Source organism: Corvus kubaryi, unplaced genomic scaffold (assembly GCF_017639235.1).
Source record: "Corvus kubaryi isolate FWS band 111438036 unplaced genomic scaffold, C.kubaryi_AGA036_p1.0 split1-37296, whole genome shotgun sequence".
In the NCBI taxonomy this organism is placed as follows: domain Eukaryota; kingdom Metazoa; phylum Chordata; class Aves; order Passeriformes; family Corvidae; genus Corvus; species Corvus kubaryi.
In genome coordinates this window covers 6,390,324-6,411,541 of record NW_024582075.1, presented here as the reverse complement: position 1 = coordinate 6,411,541, position 21,218 = coordinate 6,390,324, and the positions used below count along the sequence as shown (strand labels likewise).

General features: G+C 40.1%; 1 protein-coding gene across 1 annotated transcript in view; it reads left to right on the top strand.

The window, feature by feature from the left end:
- The window catches only part of LOC121657382 (transient receptor potential cation channel subfamily M member 6-like), a 38,390-nt gene that overhangs the window by 8,303 nt on the left and 8,869 nt on the right, over window positions 1–21,218 (top strand). Inside the window, exons 6-13 of the mRNA XM_042013048.1 lie at window positions 101–198; window positions 2,436–2,494; window positions 4,039–4,064; window positions 5,832–5,882; window positions 15,627–15,692; window positions 18,051–18,337; window positions 18,586–18,668; window positions 19,179–19,384. Of these exons, the coding sequence (XP_041868982.1) occupies window positions 101–198; window positions 2,436–2,494; window positions 4,039–4,064; window positions 5,832–5,882; window positions 15,627–15,692; window positions 18,051–18,337; window positions 18,586–18,668; window positions 19,179–19,384 (876 nt within the window). The remainder of the gene's footprint in view (window positions 1–100; window positions 199–2,435; window positions 2,495–4,038; window positions 4,065–5,831; window positions 5,883–15,626; window positions 15,693–18,050; window positions 18,338–18,585; window positions 18,669–19,178; window positions 19,385–21,218) is intronic.

Sequence of the window (21,218 nt, the reverse complement as noted above, 5' to 3'; positions counted from 1 at the left end):
ATAGGTGTTTATTTTATAGCACTGCATAGCTACTTAGTTTATAGTGATAGAGCTGTTAATTTACCCTCTAGAAATAGCTGACATCTTCTCTTTTGGCTAGGTTTGGAACGCCTCCATTACAAGCACCAGAAGATTAAAAATCAAGATATTGGTAGGCATACCATACCATTCTGTGACTACCTGAGGCATTCTCGAGAGGTAAGACCTAGGATTACACATCCTACTCCATAATTTTGGCTGGGATAAGTCCAGAGTAGCTCTACAGTCATCCCTGGATTTGCCAATAGAGTTTGTTTGTCATAACATACTTCTTTGAGAGATGAAAAACTTTGTTGTCTGCTGGCACAGTGTATGTGAGGAAGTAAATGAATAATTTAACAGCTGCTAAGACTCTACTAAGATTATTGAAATAGGACATTAAATTATTGAATCTTTGAGTAATTCGGAGCATTAATTTAGTCACAAATGACATGTGGATGTTTCATCGGGCAATGAAAGCACAAAACTTGGTCTTGAACTTTTGGGCAGAATGGATTAGAAGCAAATTTTGGAAAGTTAGCTACATAGCACTCACTTCATCACAAAGTTATTTCTTGCAAAGGGGTAGTTAAATACGGATAATAATTGCAAAGCATAGATTTCTTAACCATTGTTTTATAAACACCGTATTTTATTACTTACAAGAATTAATCTGCAGCTCTGTAATCTAAAGGTCCTTTTCCTGTGTGAACCAACATAGGCTCCTTGAATTTGATGGAGCTAGACCAATTTATGTTTCCTGGAGACTTGAGCAGGAATCTGGATTGTGGAAACTACTATCTGTTTTAAATTTCTGTAGCTAATAGAAGAAATGGTATAGCTGATAGAAGAAAACATACCATTCTTTAAATTTTGTAGTGATATCTCAGAGAAATGAAAGGAAATTAACAAAGAATAAGTTAAGAAAAGGAAATGTGAAAGAATCCTTTCCTCCTCCTTTTCAAGAGCACCAAAGCACCCTTCCTTGCTGATTTTACTTATAGCACTTTTGGCTATTAAAATGGAGATCTTTCAAAGGCTAGCTTATTTTTCACTGAAAATGTTATCTTTTTTTTTTTTTTTAAAGGAATAAAAATGATGGGGTTTTGTAGGAAAAAGTGATGAGAGAGCGAAATAGAAATACATTTACTGATTTTGTATTCCGTAAAACCCAAACTTAGACTCTAAATCAATAAATCTTTGAAATGTGAAACACAGGATCAGCCAGGCAAAATAAAAGTAAAGTCAGGAAAACTGTGTGAGGGAACCAAGTAATCTGGTGCTTCAAATCTTATATCAAGATGTATTTGGATAAAACTCAAGTGAGAGATTTTTAAAATTGTAAAATAACCATTCCGACCATGATTAACAGCAATATTGGAGTTAGGCTGAAACCAGTCGCTTCCGCAACACCAAATTCAAGTTATTTATTCTTTCAAGGTACAGTCTCCAGTATCCACTGCACTGTTATGCCTCTCCTTAAGTCCTCTCTGGACTATGAAAGCTTATATTTATCACTGAGATGTAACAAAGTTGCTGCATCCAAATGTTTCACTTGGACAACGATGTATTTTAAAGATATGTATCTCTCCGAAAGTGAAGCTTTCTTGATAGGTAGCAGGGAGCAAAGCAAGGGAGTGTCTAGGAAGGTTTTGTTAATGATTTTTTCATCTTCCAAGCAAGCTACAATTTCAAAATATGAGAGAAATTAAAAAAAAATTAGAAGTGAGTTAAGTTTCAGGTTAAATTAAAAGTTGAAATTCAGTTGATTGATCTTTGGACTTAGTTGTCCTTGAACTATTGCATGTGTCTCTGTGTGTGTGTGTGTGTGTGTTTCTTTTGAGGATTGAAATCTGCCTGACTAGTATTCAGAAGAAAAATTCCATTTCTTACTACCACATTAGGAGGACCTGGCTGGCCCATTTTTTCCTAATATGGCTTGAAGTTTAAAAGATTATTTGAGTATTTCTTTAAGACCTGGAAAATATGTGATCTAAATATCCCTGGAAAGCTGCTTGGTGTGTTACCTTCTTCTGTTCCAGGGGTTTTGAGTGAATTTATTTTCAAAAAATGTAAAGACTATCCCTGCATTAGAATTTTCCAACAAAAAGGAAGTTCTCTAATACTGCGTGTGTTAAAAGACCTTTAACAAGCTTTGTGAGTGTTTTGAGATGTAGGTGGTGACCTGAGTATTTAATTCAAATGTCTGTAGACAACATGGAAAACTGCTATGTGAGCAAATCAGTTCCATTTTAGTGTAGGTATGGCAGTGCTATGATTCACCTGCCTGTCAGGGTCACTATTCAACAATAAGCATATCAACAATTGTTCTCAAGACTGTACTTTCCTGAGCTGTGCACCATGTATATGATAAAGATTAGCATATTTTACCAGTAAAAGTATCTCTCTTTTTTCAGGATTCGAGTAATAGCGTATTTGGAAACTTGAAGAAAAGTAATCTGAACAAGAACTCCTCGTATGTATTATTAGTATATTAAGATACTCATCACATGTTTTCAGAAAGAGATGTCTGTACTCTCCAGTTCTGCAATACACTTAGGATAAGAAATTAATGAGAAATGGAGAGTTAAGGCAATTGAGTTTGTTTAAGTTCCTTTCAAGGAAGCCTTATTAATGGAGATAAAGGAGATCCACTTAAACAAAGTGTATCATTTTAGGTGGAATAGACACCCTTTCCAATTCTAACAATAATTGAATTTTCTAATTCAGTCACAAAGATGACAGCTGGACTTGATGATTTACAAGGTTTTTTCAACCTTAATAGTTTTATGATTCTGTGGTGATTTTGTGGTTCTATGACCATAACATCTTTAATTAATCATTTTTGCAATCTAGTCAGCACGAATAGTTGCATTTGCTTTTGCTGTGTAATTGCATGTTCTATTTTTTAATAATTACAATGCTAGCAGCTCCTGAAAACTTCTCTCATTCACTGATTCATCTCTTTTGTGCTGAGTTACATATTTACAAAATATTTAGCTTAATTTTCTTTATGTGTTTTCAGAAGTTATTAAGCTTTGATTGCATTCAGTGAAAGTATAAAGGTTTCACAAGTGGTTTCCATTTTCTTGTGGGGTTTTTAATTTTTTTTCCCAACTTGATTAATCATTATCATGGTATTAGTATTTTTGCTACATGCAGTTCTGTCTGTATGTTCCTTTTCCCTTTCTTTCCTATTTTCATAAATTTCTTCTAGATCTCTCTTGTTTTTTCTTTGCAGCACTGCATATATAATAAGTAGAAGATACTAGAAAGCTGTCACAGCCTATGTGATTTCACCATGGGGAGAGGAGAAAAAAAAATTACTCTGTTTTTTGGGGTTGTATGCATGCTGTGTGTGGGGGGTGGCTGGGTGTTCTGCTGTTGTTGTGGTTTTGGGTTTTTTTAGGGTAATTTTTTTTTTTTACACCCCATCATTTATGGATGGCAGGCAAACTGCACACTTACCAGCAGGACATAGAGGCTGTTGGGTGGCCTGAATAACTCAATCTGTTGTCTTCGGTGGGGTATCTCTGGTCTACGAGGCGAATCATATCTTTGTTCTGCAACAAAGACTGCTTTAATATTAATGCTGATGCAGTAGTCTTTTTGTAAGCAGACCTGTTAATCCAAAGAACCACCAATTTAAGAAGTATGTCTTTGTACAAGTAATGGTAATGACATAAGTAGCTGTTAATACATCTCAGCATTGACTAAAAAAATGAACAGTTATGCAAGCCATTGAAAGGTCTGTAACCGATACTGTTACTCCAGTGTAAAAGATGTGAACAGCAGTGCAGACTCAAGAGCAGCTCAACATAAAGCAGAGAAAGAAACACGTAGAAAAATGTGTCAGTTCTTCAGTTCCTGAGGATTGTTTGGTGATGATTGTGTTGAACGAAGTTGCACTGAGGGTTATTTTGCTTTATGATTGCTGAGTCACATCTATTTACATGTGATCCAGTGTTAGCTTAATGACAGAATGTTGGATTAAAATATTAAATATTTGCTTTTAAACAGATTGAGAACTCCAGAGGAAACTGACAGTAAGTTTTGCATTGCTTGTCACTCATTTTAATTCCCATCTGCAATTCTCACGCTGACAATTCTGAAGCACAAAATCCAAATAGAAGTTAATTTACTATAGTTGAGGATTATAGCGCAGATATTGTTTCATGTGTTAGTAACTAATTTATACTTCAAAGTGAAAGATTTCTTTCATGAGACACGTTTTTCTCATAACAACTGCATAATCTTAAAAGAAAATAATTTATTTTACTCTAGTCTGCCCAGCAATGTTGTCCTTTCAGCAGGAAGAAACTCTTGAAGATGCTGCTGCTTTGATCCCTGACAGTCTAAGTGATTTCCTGCGTTAAACCAGGGTGTATGTCTGAAGATAGATTATAAGATTTTTAATGTATGCTTGATTTTTCAAGTTGCAATTTTGTGTAATATCTCTCTTTGTGTTGTTTACCTGGAATTCCGAAGTCTGTGAAGGACTGAATTTATTATGAAATGTCCAATGAAGAAATTCAAGGTTTTAGTGAGGAATAACTTTGTTCCTCAAAAGCAGAGTGTTAGTAAACATCACGGATATTTGTTGTGTTTTAGTCTGTCTCCCAGTTTTCCTGGCATGATTCTTAGCTGTAAGAGGCTGAGCAGCTGGCCATCTATTCTTTTTGAGATTAGCTGTGGTGCAGAAATAAGTTGCTCCTAGTCTTATCTCCATTTTAAGTGCTGCTCTTTGCAGGTCCATCTGTGCACAAAGCACTGCAGTGCTGAAGCATTCTGCTGCAAGCAGTGAGTTGTAGGGCTGGTCTCTAGAGGACACCATTGTTTTGATTAAAATCCAGTTTTCTCATTCTCAAAAGGCCCCTTTTCATGTTTTGCTTTTTGCAAGATACAAAATGCTGCAAAAGTAGATGGGTCGAGCAAGAAAGAAAGCACCAAGGAATTTGAATCACTAAGGGGAGTGAAAATGCTGACTCTTCCCCAATATCCATAGATGTTTTCATTTAGGATCTCTTTCACTAGATGAGGGAGTAAAAGCAAATAGAATACACCAAGAAGAAAAGTGTAAAGTTCAAAAATTTTGATAAACATTGTTCTGATTATCTCATATTTTGAAAATTAAGAGTAGTACAGTGTACATATATGTGTATATATATATACTGAAATCTGGTATTTTGAAGGATGGTTTTCCAGGTGAACAAAATTATTTCATCTAGTTAATGAAAATGTGTTCATTATTCTTGGTTATATTAAAAAGGCTTTTTATAAAGCAAAGATTTTTGGACCAAATTTGATTTGTCTGAGCCTGTTAAATATGTAACCACAGAAGATGTTTGTCAGCTTATATTTTAACAGCAGTTTGGATGTTGTGGGTTAATGGGACAGTATTATTATAACTTTGGTGCAATAGTGCAGTTAATGGAATGCTTAATAGCTGAGGATGGAGTTGGAAAACTCATGTCTTTGGGAGGCCATGAAGCATGGTGGATAGCAAAGTGCTTTTGCTATCCCAGGGGGTCTAACTGGCTTAACATGTCCTTGAGGTTAATATCTCATTTTTCCTACCATTTCCTTGAATAAATAAGTCATCTGGCTATATTACACTGATAACTGAAATTTGCCAATATACAGTACATTATAATGTAGTTAAAGCCCATTAGTAATTCCCCTCTTAAGAATACTGAGCCAGCAATTCTGATTAATCTGTTTTGTGACAAACTCTGGGATGGAAGGAACTAAAAAATCATACATTTGTGTCTCTTATAATAATTAATACAACAATCCTTTAAACATTATTTCAGAAATCTTCTCCTGCTTGAAAACATCTCAAGATTTGCATCTTCACTACTCAGGTAAGCAGAAGGCACCAGAATGACAGCTGAGAAATTTAAGAAATTAAAAAGAACATTAGTTCTCCGGTTGTCATCCACTGTGATTTTCATTTTGAGGATGTGCACAATTGCCCACTGCTAAGAAGGTTCTGTGTTAATTCACGTCTAACACTTAAATGAGAGAATTATTGAATTTTTTCTTGTTGATAATTGCTCTGTTCTGGGTATTTATGGCAAATCCAGAGCAGGATGTAGATAATCACTCTCAAAATACCAGTGGAAATCATGAATACAGGTCGGGTTCCTGAGGGGGCAGAGGCAGCACTCATTTTTCATAGCTGTCAGTCCCCTCACACCACCCAAATCCTCCTTTGTACTGTCTGGAATTCTTTTCTTCAGTTAATTGGTCCTGTACTACTTAATCTGTGTTTGTATACCTATGAACTCCTGGAAATCTGTCAGGGAATAAATGCTTTGAATGCTAATTGCCTGCAGCCCTGCCTTTCCCTGAGTTTAGCGCGCACAGATTTTCCCAGAAGGCCTGGATGTCAAGTTTTTCCAGGAGGAGAACAGAGCAGGGATTGCCAGTAGATGTCACCATTGCCCACAGGACTTGGCGTCCATTACACGCAGGGCTGGAATAAATCAGCAGTATTAGCAGCCTCCTTAAATTCAAGATCTACACAGTTTTCACTGGGAGTAACACCTCCTGGCTTGCAATCAACTGTACAGAAGAAATTTCTCTGGCATGGTGGCATTGTTGCAGTGATTGATTTGTTACTTGTCTGGCATGCTATTTGAGATGAGGTTGGACTTCTAGCACAGATGGAAGTGGTTTCTCTTATGAGTTAACAAATGTCTTCAGAGGTTTTCAGTGTAGGCTTTCTTTCCTCAGGAAGATTAGGACAGAATTTAGCCAACTAGGCCCACAAATTCAGCACTAGAATTCTGTACCATATATTGCTTTTGTGTTATTCTTGCCATTATTTTGAGCAAGCAAATATAATTCAGCCTCTCTGCACACCCAAAAGAACCACATCTTCGTCCCAAGTTCGGCAGCTGCTGCAAGTCCATGTCACATGGCTTCTCAAAGTTCTAGAGCAACTGCTGGCAGGGTCTGATAGATGGCATAGATTTTAGCAGCTCCTCTGTTCACATCCTTCTTTCTGCTACGCACTGATTTCATGATCAGAGTGTGCTCTTAGTGCAGTACCAAAGGAAGATCTTGTTTTTTCAGTCCGTGCTCCGAAACAATTCAGACACAGTAACCAATTCCTGTTGAATTTGGTACATATAAACAAACCTTGAACTGGAGTATGAAGTGCAGATCTTCTCAAATGAGGACCCCAATTCATGGGGTGGATGTCTCATGTGTGCTCTTTAGTCTGCCCTTCTGGACTCAGTAATCTCTAATTAAATTTTGCCCAAAGAAATAATCTTAAAATAAGGATAGATTATGCCCAAGCTCCATAAATTCCATAAGCTCCAGAGTTTGTCACCATGGCTTTTTGGTCACTCTGCAGAGAAACACAGCTCTGCTGTGGCTCACTCTAAGCTTTGGATGATGGTTTTGCTTGCCTTCAACCATTCAATAGGGATATTAGACATCAGAACTGTAGCATCCAAGTTGCCTCCTAGTTTCAGTCTTACCCTCTTTGTGCCTTACTTTACACTCTCTCCCCCATCCTGACAACTTAGTCATTGTGAGAACAAATCCATAAATATTTGCTTGACTCTCTGAAGTTTTGAAGGTGTTTGCCTGAGAAATAAGCTGCCGGTTAGGGAGGTATAATAATGTTACTGATATTTTTTGGCAAAGAGCCTGAATGAAGAAACACTAGTCTGTGCAGGGGAAGTTTGGATTTTCCTATCATACCTTGCTAAATCTCCAGGTGCTTCTATGCCTGACAAGACAGACAATGAAGGTAGTTGGGGTCAAGGCATCTCATCAGCGCAGTGTGAGTGTTGCTGCACTGGAGCTGGCAGGAGCAGGATGCAGCAGCAGCCCTTTGTGAAAGGAGGAGGATGAGGAGATAGTGGAAGTCATTCTAGGCAGGGGGCAATGGGCTTTCTCAGAGAGCCTGTTCCTTTGGAAGGAGGGAATTCTTGAATAGAGAAAAGAGCAGCAGCTGACATTTGTGAGATTTGATGGGTCAGTACCCTGGCTCCGGCCAGGAGGGGGCATGGCTAGGACCTGGAGGTTATTCTACACTTGTTGCAAGTTTCCGTGTAGTAAGTATTCATGTGTAAATTGTTTGCCTCTCTTGTGCCCTCTGTTATTAATATTGCTGCTGTTACTTTCATTTTTCTATTTCATTGCTGTTTCCAGTAAATTGATCTTATCTAAACCCACAGTTTTTAACTTTTGTGTCTCCAGTCCTTTCCATCCTGCTACTGGGAGGAGGGGGAGGGGGAGGGGGGAAGTGAATGAGCAGTGCATGGTCTGGTATGTTTCAGTGGGAGCACTAAACTGATGAACACCATTCCTAAACCACAACAACCTTATTTGGTGTTCCATGTGAAACATGAAGAGCTGAGATAACAACAGATAGGGTAAGAGTGGGTTGGAAATAAATTTGATCTAAGTATTTGTTGTATTAGGTATGTCACAGTGTTGTAACCTAACCCTGTACATTTCAGTATATGCACTATGTGCCCATTGAGGTGCTCGTTTTCAGAGCAGGGAGAGAGATCAGGATTGCTTTGTTGCTGAACTGTGTGATATCAGCTTACGATACTATAACCTCAAGGGCAAAGAGAGTAACTTGTGATGTGTATTCAGTGTTGGTCTCCTATCTGTCCCTCAGGCACGACCTTTGGGAAACCATTAACCATGTCCTTGGCTGTAGCAGGCACAGCATTTCCAGCTGGTCAAGGGACACAATTGTCCCACTCTGCTCTGCACTGTGGAGTCTCATGTTGAGTACTGTGTGCACTTTTGGGCACCACAATATAAAACAGACATTAAACTGTTAGAGATCATGCAAAAGAGGGCCATGAGGATGGTGGAGGGTCTGGAGTGGAAGCCTTGTCAGGAGCTGCTGAGGTCTCTTGATCTGTTCAGCCTGGAGAAGAGGAGGCTGAGGGGAAACCTCATTGCAGTCTTCAACATCTTCACAAAGGGAAGCAGAGGGGCAGGCAATGGTCTCTTCACTCTTGTGACTGGTGACAGGATTTGAGGAAATGGCATGGAGCTGAGTCAGAGGTTAGTTAGTCAGGTTTAGGATATCAGGAAACGGTTTTTCACCTGAGGAGTGTTTGGGTGCTGGAACAGGCTCCCCAGGGAAGTGGTCATAGCACCAAGCCTGTCAGAGTTCATGAAGCATTTGGACAACTCTCTTAGGCACACAGTATGACTCTCAGGCACAGGGCTAGGAGTCAGACTTGATCCTGATGGGTCTGCTTCCTGATGGGTCCCTTAGCATATTCTATGATTCTGTGTTTCTATAACAATTGTACCCAGCCTGTGAGCAGAACAGGGAAAGATTATTTTTCCCAGCTTTTCACCCCCTTTTTCTCCTTGAGGTCTGTTACAACAGTGCTTGAGAATTTTGAATTCCCTTTGAATATTAAGGAAAGCATGATCTTGTTGCTAAGTCTGCCAGGTCTCTTTGTACAGTTTTACACCCTGATTAGAAAAAGGGATTCTTAGGAGGGTCTTTCAGAGATCTACCCTGAGGGTGGATAGTCATGATTGGCCTGCAATGCGGGAGAAAATGGGCCAGCTTCTGAAGGATTATTCTGCTCCAATGGCTTGGAAGTTTTCCCCTGAACAGCTACAGGACCCTGATGAAGTGGCAGAATATTTGAAACAAAAATGCTGTGGCAGCTCCAGAGAGACGAAAAGTTCTGCAGTGTGCAGGGCCCTGGCTATTGTTTATCAGACACTGCTCACAATACTAGAAAGCACCCTCAGGGGGAAGAGCAGGAAAGCAGAACAATAGGCACTGGGGCCACTCAAACTGCAGGTGAACCAGAGGAACTACCCATGCTGGTAGCAGTTGCTCCTATACAGAAGAAGAAATTCAAGCCAAACCAGTTTGCATACTGAGGGATGAAGAGGAAGCAGGGCCCTCAGAACAGGAAGCAGGACCAGAGAAAATCACTCCCTAGGTGAGCTGCAAGGTATGCAAACAATTTTCACCCACTAGTCAGGAGAACCCCTGGTGACCTGGCTGCTCTGATGCTGGGATGTTGTGGCCCACGATATGGAACTAGATGGAAGTGAAACCAAGCAATTGGGATCCCTATCCCAGGATGTGGGCATTGACAAGGGGATTGGGAAGAGGACAGAAACTCTCAGAGGTGACTCCTGTCAAGTGTGAGGGAAAGGTGACTACCCAACGCTGGCAATATGAAGATCACCTTTTTTTCCTCCCTACTGGCCTGCACTTCAGCTATGGAAAGGTCTCTCTTCAGGGCCTCCCTGCCTCTGAGGGAGTCAGCAGCTCCTCCCAGTTTTGTATCATCTGTGAACTTGCTTAGTATCGCATTGAGCAAGTTAAAGAGAAAATTTTCCATGCTCTACTAGTATGGACCAGAGTCTCTGCTATTGGGAGCAAGCAGTCGCCTGCTCAAGGGAGGGTACACACCGCGAGGTAATCTGTGGTTTTTGCTGTGTGACCATGGAGAGGACATGAGGAAGTGGGATGGAAACCCCACCTCTGACCTGGCAGCATGGGTATGTGAGTTGAGAGGAAGAACAACCACCAAACACCACTCCAGTTGCCAGTGGGCAAGCCCTCAGACAGAATAGAAGGGTTGGTATTACTTCCAATCCTCTTGAAGGGACATATTCCAATCCTCCAGCTCATATTTACAAGTGAACCATGACTACTATGACCAGAGTTAGAGGGGTCCTTCCTCCAGCCAAATGGGGGAAGGGGACAATCAGATCTATTGGATTGTGTGAATCTCATGGCCTGACACATCAGACATACAACCGTATTGTGCTTTAGTTGACCCTGGAGCACAATGTACCCTGATGCCATCAAGATATGTAGGGGCACAACCCATCTCTATTTCTGGGGTGACAGGGGGGTCCCAACAGCTGACTACTGGAAGCTGAAGTAACCCTGACTGGGAATGAACGGTAAAAACACCCCATCGTGACTGGCACAGAGGCCTCATGAATCCTTGGAGCAGATTACCTCAGGAAAGAGTATTTCAAAGACCCAAAAGGGCTTTGTTGTGCTTTTGGGAGAGCTGTAGAGACAGAGGAAATCAGACAGCTGAACACCTTGCCTGATCTCTCAGAGGACCTTCTGCTGTGGGATGGCTGAGGGTTGAAGAAGAACAGGTACTGATGGCTACCACAACAATGCAGTGTTGGCAATATCACACCAACCAGGACTCTGTGACCCCCATCCATGAGTGATTCCTGAACTGGAGAGCCAGGGAGTGGCCAGCAAGACTGGCTCACTCCTTAGCATATATGGCCAGTGTGTAAGTCCACTGGAGAGTGGAGACTGACAGTGGACTACCATGGCCTGAATGAAGTCACACCACCACTGAGCACTCCTGTGCCAGACATGCTGGAACTTCAGTATGAACTGGAACCCAAGGCAATCAAGTGGTAGCACCATCAATATTGCAAATGGGTTTTTCTCAATTCCTTTAGAAGCAGAGGGCAGGCCACAGTTTGCTTTCACCTGGAGGGATGTCCAGTACACCCGGAACCAGCTGCCCAAGAAGTGGAAATACAGCCACAGTATTTGCCTGATGCAAATATATCAGTATTTGGTCTGATCCAGACTGCACTGGAAAAGGGTGAGGCTCCAGAACATTTGCAATACATGGATGACATCAACTTGTGAGACAATGCAGCAGAGGAAGCTTTTGAGAAAGGGGAGAAGATAATCCAAATCCTCCTGAAGGCCAGTCCTGCTGTAAAACACAATAAGGTTTAGAGACCTGCCTAGGAAATTCCGTTCTTAGAAGTAAAATGGCAGGATGGACATCGATAGATTCTGATGGACATGTTCAGCAAAATAGCAGCTATGTCCCCACCAACCAGCAAGAGGGAAACACAGGCTGTCCTATGCACTGTGGGCTTTTGGAGAATGCATATTCCAGATTACACTCAGATTGTGAGTTCTCTCTTGTGATCCAGAAGAACAATGATTTTAAGTGGGATCCTGAGCAACAAGCTTTTGAACAAATTAAACAGGAGATTGTTTGTGCAGTAGCCCCTGGGCCAGTTAGGACAGGACAAGATCTGAAAACTGTGCTCTACACTGCAGATGGGAAGAATGATCTTTCCTGGAGTCTCTGACAAAATGTACCCAGGGAGACTTGAGGATGATCTCGGGGGTTCTGGAGTCGGGAATAAAAAGGACTCGAGGCCTGCTACACCCCATCTAAAGATGAGATCCTGGCAGCTTATGAAGGAGTTCAAGCTGCTTTAGAAGGGATTGGCACTGATGCACAGCTCCTCCTGGCACCCTGAATACCAGTGCTTGATGGATGTGTGAAGGGAAAGTCCCTGCCACACATCATGCCACACATGGATTAAGTGGATCACCCTGATCACACAGCAAGCTTCAACAGGAAATCCCAATCACCCAGGGATCTTGGAAGTCATCATGAACTGGCTCAAAGGTGAAAATTTTGGAATATCATTGGAAAAAGAGGAGGGAAAGGTGACTGGTGCTGAGGAGGTCCCACCATATAATCAGCTATCAGAAAATGAAAAGCAGTATGGTCTTTTCATCGATGCTTCCTGCTGTACTGCAGAGAAACGTCAAAAAGGGGAAGCTGCTGTATGGAATCTTACGTGACAAGTTGCAGAAGCTATTGAGGGACAAGATGGATGAAGTCAGGTTGCAGAGCTGAAAGTCATCCAGCTGGCTTTAGATATCACCAAACAAGAGAAATGGCCAGTGCTCTACCTCTGCAATGACTTGTGAATGGTAGGAAATGCTCTGTAGGGGTGGCTTGACCAATGGAAAAAGATAAATATGCAGAGGTAAACCCACCTGGGCTGCTGAACTGTGGAAAGACATTGCTGACTATGTAGAGAAGTTCGCTGTAAAAGTACATCATGTAGATGCACACGCACCCAAGAGGCTACTGAAGAGCATCACAACAATGGACAGGTGGATTGGGCTGCCAAGATAAAAGTGTCTCAGGTGGACCTGGTCTAGCAACACAAAGGTGAATTATTTCTGGTTGGTGGGCCCATAACACCTCAGGTCATCAGGGAAGAGATGCAACAATACAGATGGGCTCTCAATAACTGTGAAATGTGCTGAAATCAAAAGAGGGTAAAGCCTCTATGATATGTGGGACAATGGTCAAAATATAAATGTGGGAAGACCTGGCAGATTGATTACATTGCAAACCTGCCAAGGCAAGCTCTTTATATGTACAAGGAAGAAATGGATGGCTGGAGATGCACCCTGTGGCTCACACCACTGCCTGGAACACCATCTTGGGCCTTGAAAAGCAAGTCCTGTGGTGACATGGCACCCCGGAAAGAGGTCAGTTGGACAACGGGACTCATTTCAAAAATAGCCTCAGAGACCCCTGGGCCAGAGAGCACAGTATTGAGTGGGTATCATATTCCCTGTCATGCACCAGCCTCTGGGAAAACTGAATGATACAATGGACTGTTAAAAGCACATTGGTGGGACCTTCAAACATTGGGATTTACAATTAGCAAAAACCACCAGGTTAATTAACACCTGAGGCTCTCCCAGTCAAGCTGGTCCTGCCCAATCAAAACTCCCATGTACTGTAGAAGGGGAGAAAGCTCCCATGGTGGAAATGAGGAATATGTTTGGGAAGTCAGTTTGGATTAGTCCTGCCTCAAGCAAAGGCAAACCCACCCATGTGATTGTTTTTGCTCAAGCATTTGAGCACTCTTGGTGATGCAGATGGATGGGGAAACACGATGTGTACCTCAGGGGGATTTGATTTTTGAGTGGGAATAGTCTGTAATGTCAGACTGTGTATGTAATGTTGGTTGCTGAATGACCCTGCCACTGCGTGCCATAACTACCATGGCCAGTGGGCATGGACTGCTCCAGATACACCAGTCATGAGCTCATGATGCACCTTGCAACCACCTGACAGCACAGCAGCCCTCCTGCCCTGGAAGACATCTAGGACAGATAGAACTCACAGTCATGGACCCAATGAACTTGACAGGCATCTGGGAGGGATGACCATTGATTATGGAAATGATACCAGTACATATCTATCTACCTATCTGTCTGTATATAATTAGAAGGTGAATGACCTGGACATGAAAGACATGGTATGGAAGAAGGGGTGGATCTGACTTCTTTTTGGCAAGTTCCTGGAGTTCTGTGCAATCCTACTATTTGTCTCAGGTAGGGAAAAAGTGTAGTTGATACAGATTAGCTGATTTATATTGAATTAGCTTGACAAAAATTTGGGCAATTTTAGTTGTCCCTAATGCTTTCTGACTTCTAGCTAACCATCATCATGCACATGACAACAGAACTCAAGTCTTTTCTACAATGCCAGTCTGCCACAACTCTTTCGTTCTCCACTGATTAAAATTGTTTAATTATTTGTTCCCCAAAAGTGTGGAAGGCTTCCTTCTCCAGTTTGCTTTTGCAGAGCATTGAATCAACCAAATGTAATTTGCTAGGTTGAAAAAATGGAGTGCAAACCTGATTCCATGGCTTCTGGGTATCAAGAAGTGCCTTATTAAAGCAGCTCGTATCCCGCATTGCCTTCAGGTTGTTTTGGGGTTTGGTTTTGCTTGGTTGGTTGGTTAGTTGGTTTTTAAAAATCTGTTTCTTTGTCACCAGTTAGTTCTCACTCATCTCCACTGAAAACTCTCTCTTCTGGAATGCACATATTCACAGTTTTGCAGATGTTTGCATCTAACCTGCCCCTAAATGGACAAGTAGTACAGCTGAGGCCCGAGGCAGTCATTGCGTTCGGGTTCTTGAAGGATGTTTGGTTTCTCAAAGGAGGAAAAGTGAAGAATTTATCTCCATTTCTCAGGCTGTGTTAACTTCTGAAATGTCTAAAGGAGACCTGGACTGTCAGCTGTCACTATAAATTACCCCGAAGTTAATCCTGTAGAGGAGACCGAAGCCTGCTGAAGACTGTAGAAGAGTAATGATTGAATTTGGAATCTGGGTTATTATTCCAGATGCAAACCTTTAATGCTGACTGAGTTTCTGGTATCTTTCTGTCCTGTTCCTGGCTAGGACAGGTTTAATTATTTGAAGAAGCCAGCAGGGGCCTTGGCTAGGACCCAGAGGTTGTTGTCTACCACCTCAGGTCATTGCCAAAGCTGAGGGGAAGGGAGTCTCTTCTGGGGAGGAGGGGTCCGTTCTCAGTCTGTGGTCTTTTCTATTGTCAGGGGTCATTTTTTGTACTCTTTGTTGTCAGTATTGTTACTCTTCATTTCCTTGCTGTTTCCAGTAAACTCTACTTATCTCAACCCATGATCTTTACCTTTTGTGCCTCCAGTTCTCCTTTCCAGCCCCAACAGGGGGAAGGACAGGGGGAGGAGGAGTGAAAGAATGGAGCATGGTTTGACATGTTCCAGTGGGAACACTGAATTGGGAACACCAAATTGGGGAATATAATTCCTAAAACACAACAGTGTGCAAAGGGGAGTTGCTGTCTACATAAAATGAATGGTGATCAGATATGACACAGTATCACACTGCTGCGTCCTCCTTGGCTTTGTACACTACCGTAAAGTGCAGCCAAGTGTTTTTGAAACTTAGCCAGCTTGTTTATTCAATCTAGCAGTGAAATCTATGTTCTTTGCAGCTGTTGAAAGAAACAACTTAATGAGACTTGCTCAGACTATACCATTTACACCAGTCCAGCTCTTTGGTGAGTACCAACTTCTTGCTTATATGTTTTGCTTTATAAATAGTTGGTGCATTATCTTTTAAAGACTGTGTTTGAGAAATTTCCTTATTTCAACAATTCTTTTTTTTCTGAAAGACACAAAACAAGATAGAATTGTAATGTAATCATGCAGCAGTTTAGGGACTTTTGGAGGTCATCTTGCCCAACTCCCTCTCTGATCAATTCAGATCAGATTGGTGAGGCCCTGTCCAACTGCATTTTGATTATATCTATAAATGGAGACTCCTAATTTTCATTGGGCAACCTCTTCCAGTGTTTGATTGACTTAATAATGAATCCAGTGTTTTTCCCTGTATTTGTTGGGGTTTCCCTTGCTGTAGCTTGTATCTGTTAGTATTCATGTGATTGCTGTCAACCTCAGAGATGAGTCTAACTCCACCTTTTATGTATCTATCATTAGGATCACTGAACTCAGCCAGAAGTTTCCCCTAAACCTTGATAACTTCATTCTCTCTGTTTCTCTTCACAGACACAGACACAAACACAGACACGCATGTAAATCTATGTATAGGAAATGCCATCAAGAAGAAAACCAGATAGTGATTTAAAGGGCATGATTCCTGTACCTGGCACAGAAAACTTTTAGTGTCTTTAGTGTTAAAGAAAAAAAAATTGCTGTAACTGAAGAGTGGTAGAGCATAATCCATAAATTTTTGGGAAGAGTTCTGAAATTAGTGTGCAGTATTGGCTTACAGCAGCAGAAGCTCTGCCTCTAGACAGTTGATATCTAGGTACCACCTTATCAATGGGTGGAATATTTTGTGTCACTGCAACTAATTGCTGATCATAGCATTTCTTGTGACCTGATTGCTGTAGATAATGGCCATATTGAGCATTCTAATCTTTGAAGCTCCCAGGAGATACCTTTCTTGGTATTAAACTGTCAAAAGATAATAAAATGAAGATTTAATGTAAGTTTTAAAAATGTGTCTAGTTACACTATCTTTATTCAAGTGTCTGTCTTTTGTGTAAGATACTGACTTTTCTAGTTGTTGTATTTTAAATTAAAATGTGCGTAAATTGCTGGATTCAACAGCATCTGCATTTTTTCTAACTGGTAAAAGGCAAGCTCAAGAGTGGGAAGGAAATCTACTGGTCTGAATCCAGTTTGTGATTGCTTATGACAGTCTTTGTCATTTTGGCAATTTAGTTACCTTGTCACACTTACCAGGGAAAACCTGCTTCTTATGCCTTAACATTACAAATAATGCAAATTGTAGGAAGGAAAGCCAGATTTAAAAAATCAGTCCACTTTTCTGTTAGTTTACAAATGGTGGCAACAGAAAAATGTTACTGATTCTGCTGCAAGAGAGGAATGCTACTACAGCTCTCCGGGGGAAACAGAGAGCAACTGAGTTACAGCTCACTAGGTTCTGCTTGCAGAAAAAATGTTACTAGCAGGAGCAGAACATCTTAAACACTTCATCTTTGCAAATAACATTTCTATTAAAAAATTCAAATGTTAGTTTAAAATACCAAAACTGTAAGATTCCTGATAACTTGCTTTAGCTTGTTCTCCTAGAAATGTCCTTTTCCATCTAATTTCCCTGGCTCATCACATCATGGCCAAGTCACCACTTTTGAAACAACTCAGCTCTCTGTCTGCGGCAAAAGGTGGCACTCTCGACTAGAGTCAATTTTGTATCAAATACAAAATTAAACTCCTTTAATCTTATAGTCAATAACTGTTACAAACTGTTTGCCTTGATGTCATGATTTTTTCTCTAGATTTGTTTTTAACTATTACTTTAAACTATTATTTTAACTATTTTTAAAGTAAGATTTGAATTCGGATATTCTGCTCCTGCAGGTTTGTTTGGGTGTTTGGGTTTTTTGGGGTTTACTTTGTGAAACACAGACTTAAAAGAAAAATACTGGAAGTGTTCCACAGATTTACAATTAACTTCAGTCTTACCAAAATTACACACGGGCCATTTAGAGTTCATGCACTGGAGATAAAAATGGTAACCCTTTAAAAAGATGTCCTTTTAAATGACTGCTATAGACTAGAATATCAGTGAGCTTTGTTTGTGTGGAGGTATCCAGGATGTCTTGAATTTATCTTTATTAAGAGGCTTAATACAAGCTCTTTGGACCACTTATTATCATAGCAGAAGAATGAATGTACTAAATAGTCTAAGTTTAGGCTGGGAAGTTTTCAGACAGATGAACAGTTATGATAAAAAGGCTCTCTTCTTTAAAAAGTGTGGCTTAGAAAGGTGTGCAAAATGGTGTGTTATTTAAATACATTAAATGAAAATGCTGTTCTCTCCTGTTTCTGCTAATGACTTTTGCTAACAAAACTTTCTTTTGTTTAAGCTGGAGAGGAAGTGACAGTCTATCAGCTAGAAGAAAGTTCACCTATGAATCTTGATAAAAGCATGTCTTCCTGGTCCCAGTGTGGCACGACTGCAATGATCCAAGTCCTGTCGCGGGAGGAGATGGATGGGGGCCTGCGGAGGGCCATGAAGGTCATTTGTACTTGGTCTGAGAGTGATGTATTAAAGTTAGGACAAGTATTTATTGTGAAGTCTTTCCTGCCAGAGGTGGTTCAAACTTGGCAAAAGATCTTTCACCATGGCACAGTATTACATCTTTGTCTGAGGGTGAGTTCAGACCTGAAGGAACACTCCCTGGTCTAGCCTGACATTAGACTGCTTACTTGTTAACGTCTTCATCAAGGTTGACATGTTTCGATGCTATCTTTTGGAAAGAAAAATGGTTTTGAGGAAGATGTATTTCCTATGTGTAAAAAATAATCAGGGGGTTGTGCATGTTTGTTTAGTTTTTTTACAAATTTATGATACCTTTCTTCATGAAAATGAAGTGGTGTTTATAACACTACATTTTTCAGGAGATTCAACAGCAAAGGGTTGCCCAGAAGTTAATCTATACCTTCAACCAAGTGAAACCTCATACTATTCCCTATACTCCAAGGTAAATTCAATGTTTTAAAGTACTAGGTGGAAGAGGTTTCTCTTTTCAGCCTCCTTTTCCATCATGGATCATTGTGCAATAACTCAACGGTAAAAATAATGTCTAAGGATAGTTAATTTTAAGAGGAAAGGTAGGCAGCTTTGAACTTTGTCTTTATAGCTACATGCGGTAGCAAAATAAACATTCTGTTCCTTAGACTTAAGCAAGAAGGCCTTTTATATCATTAACTAAAACAATTTGATGTAGCTCATTTACAGAGGGCTAGGATAATCAGATTATGTTTTGTTCCTAAACTATACTTTCTGATCAGGTGTGGGTTTTTTTGAGAATTATCAGACCAAGAAAGCCTTTTTTCTCTCTTCCATTTGGTATCTACTGTTGTCGAAAATGCTCTAGCCAGAGTAGACATGTCCTCCTTTTTGGTATACTTGCTCTGCATCTTGCGGTTTGCTGATTGTGACAATGCTTTTTACCTAGCCAGCTCCTGACAGACAGTTTTTATATCTACAGGTTCCTGGAAGTTTTCCTCATCTACTGCCATTCAGCAAACCAGTGGCTGACCATTGAGAAGTACATGACTGGTGAATTTCGGAAGTACAACAACAACAATGGAGATGAGATTACTCCCATCAGCCTGCTGGAAGAGATGATGCTGGCCTTTTCTCACTGGACCTATGTCTACACCCGTGGGGAACTCCTTGTTCTGGATTTGCAAGGTGACTGCTAGCATGGGATTGCTATTTGAAACCAGATGAAAAGCAATCATCTCAAAAGAGAATTTAGTACTGAGGAATGGGCCAAATTTTCACTTATATGAGAATATGCAAAGCTCAAGAAACCTCTGGATATCTGTTGTGTGATGCCAATAAATGAGAACACACAGAAACAGTCTAGGTTAATGTAGGTGTAATGGGAAAATAATATTGCTCCAAATGCCTCCAGGCTGAAAGACCAAAAGAGCAGTTATACAAACTGCAGGAATATTTCATCCAGCTCCAAAAAGCCACTCCACAGTTAAAATATTTTTATTTTTTATAAGATCTACAAATAATATAGAGATTCAAATGTACTCATATATATATGCACACTTAATGTGTATGTAAATCTCTCAAAAATGTGTGAATTGCTATCTGCATTTTTTATTGTTCATATTAATAAATCTGTATGCAGTTTAAATAAGCTGTTAGCCTGAATGCTATTCATGAAGTCTAGTGACTCCTTCAAAGAGCATGTGATCATTTTACTGTACATATTTAAGTGGGAAGATGGCATATTTTGAGGAGATAGAACAGTTGACAATGTGCAGATGAACATCACCCATCAAACAGTATAAACACTATTGCTTTTCATTTCTGTCAAGGGAAAAGTCTATGAGTAGCCAGAGACTTAGCATATTTATATTTTACAGCATCCAGAAGCTGTAAATTACAAAAATATATACTTACTATGCAAAGTAAGCCTATAATTCCATCCTAGCCTTGACTGATTTTAGTTGCACATAAAAAAATGGCACAGAAAGAATAACTGTGTCTTTGCCACAGCCTATGAGAATTTGTATGACATTTGCTCAGGTTTATTACATAACTCTCACAGTTCCAGAACAACTGTGTTGGCTCAAAAATGGAGAATATAAACATCTATGTAAATCTCAGTTTTCGCCTCAAACAAACTGAGATCAGCTCTAGTTTTGGCCTCGTGTTTATCTTTAATTCTCTAATCTGGAACTGAGGAAAAGTACAAGGGTTGATCTCCTTGCAATTCTACTAGGATGAATCTACACGACTATTTACTATTTAATACCAGGGACATCTCCACATACACATATAGACACCACATTTTGCCTAATTTACATACACTGAAATGGCCTACATTGAAATTTGGGGTTATTTCAGTCACATTATGCTGTCTCCAGAATCTTTATTTTTGTTGCAGAACATAAATTTACCTTGTTGAAATAAAAATAATTCCATATCACATGGTCATATGACAATAGATTTTTCATTACTGTAAAAGTGTGGTGACTTTGTCAGATATAAGAAAAGATGGTTTTTGTAAAGGTAGTATACTTTAATCAGTTTGGTGAAAACTGCAATGGAGGTATCAGCATTCAGGTATCATAATGTAATTATTTCTTTAATATGTTTCCTTGGCCACCCAAATGGAGAAAGGGATAACAGACCCAAATATTTGCACATCATGAAGTTGTGGCTTCTTGTGTTTGTTACCATGAAGAGAATGTGTGTCTGAAAGTAGCTCTATTGATATTGGAAAAATCCATGTCTGGTTAGTACCTTTATTCCACGTAAAATAACAATCTTTTGGTTGGTCACATTTTAGTTTGTTGAGCTTCAATATAATATTTACTGTATTTGCATACACCTTCCATCTACTAATAAATTAACCTCAAAGTAGCTGAAGTCAGAACTGTAATAATAACTACTTTGCCAGTCCTTTACAGATTTTTATACTCATAGCATTTTCACTCCAGCTCATGAACCTCTTTAACTATTACACTGTATGATGTAGCAAGAAAATGGTTAATTACATTTT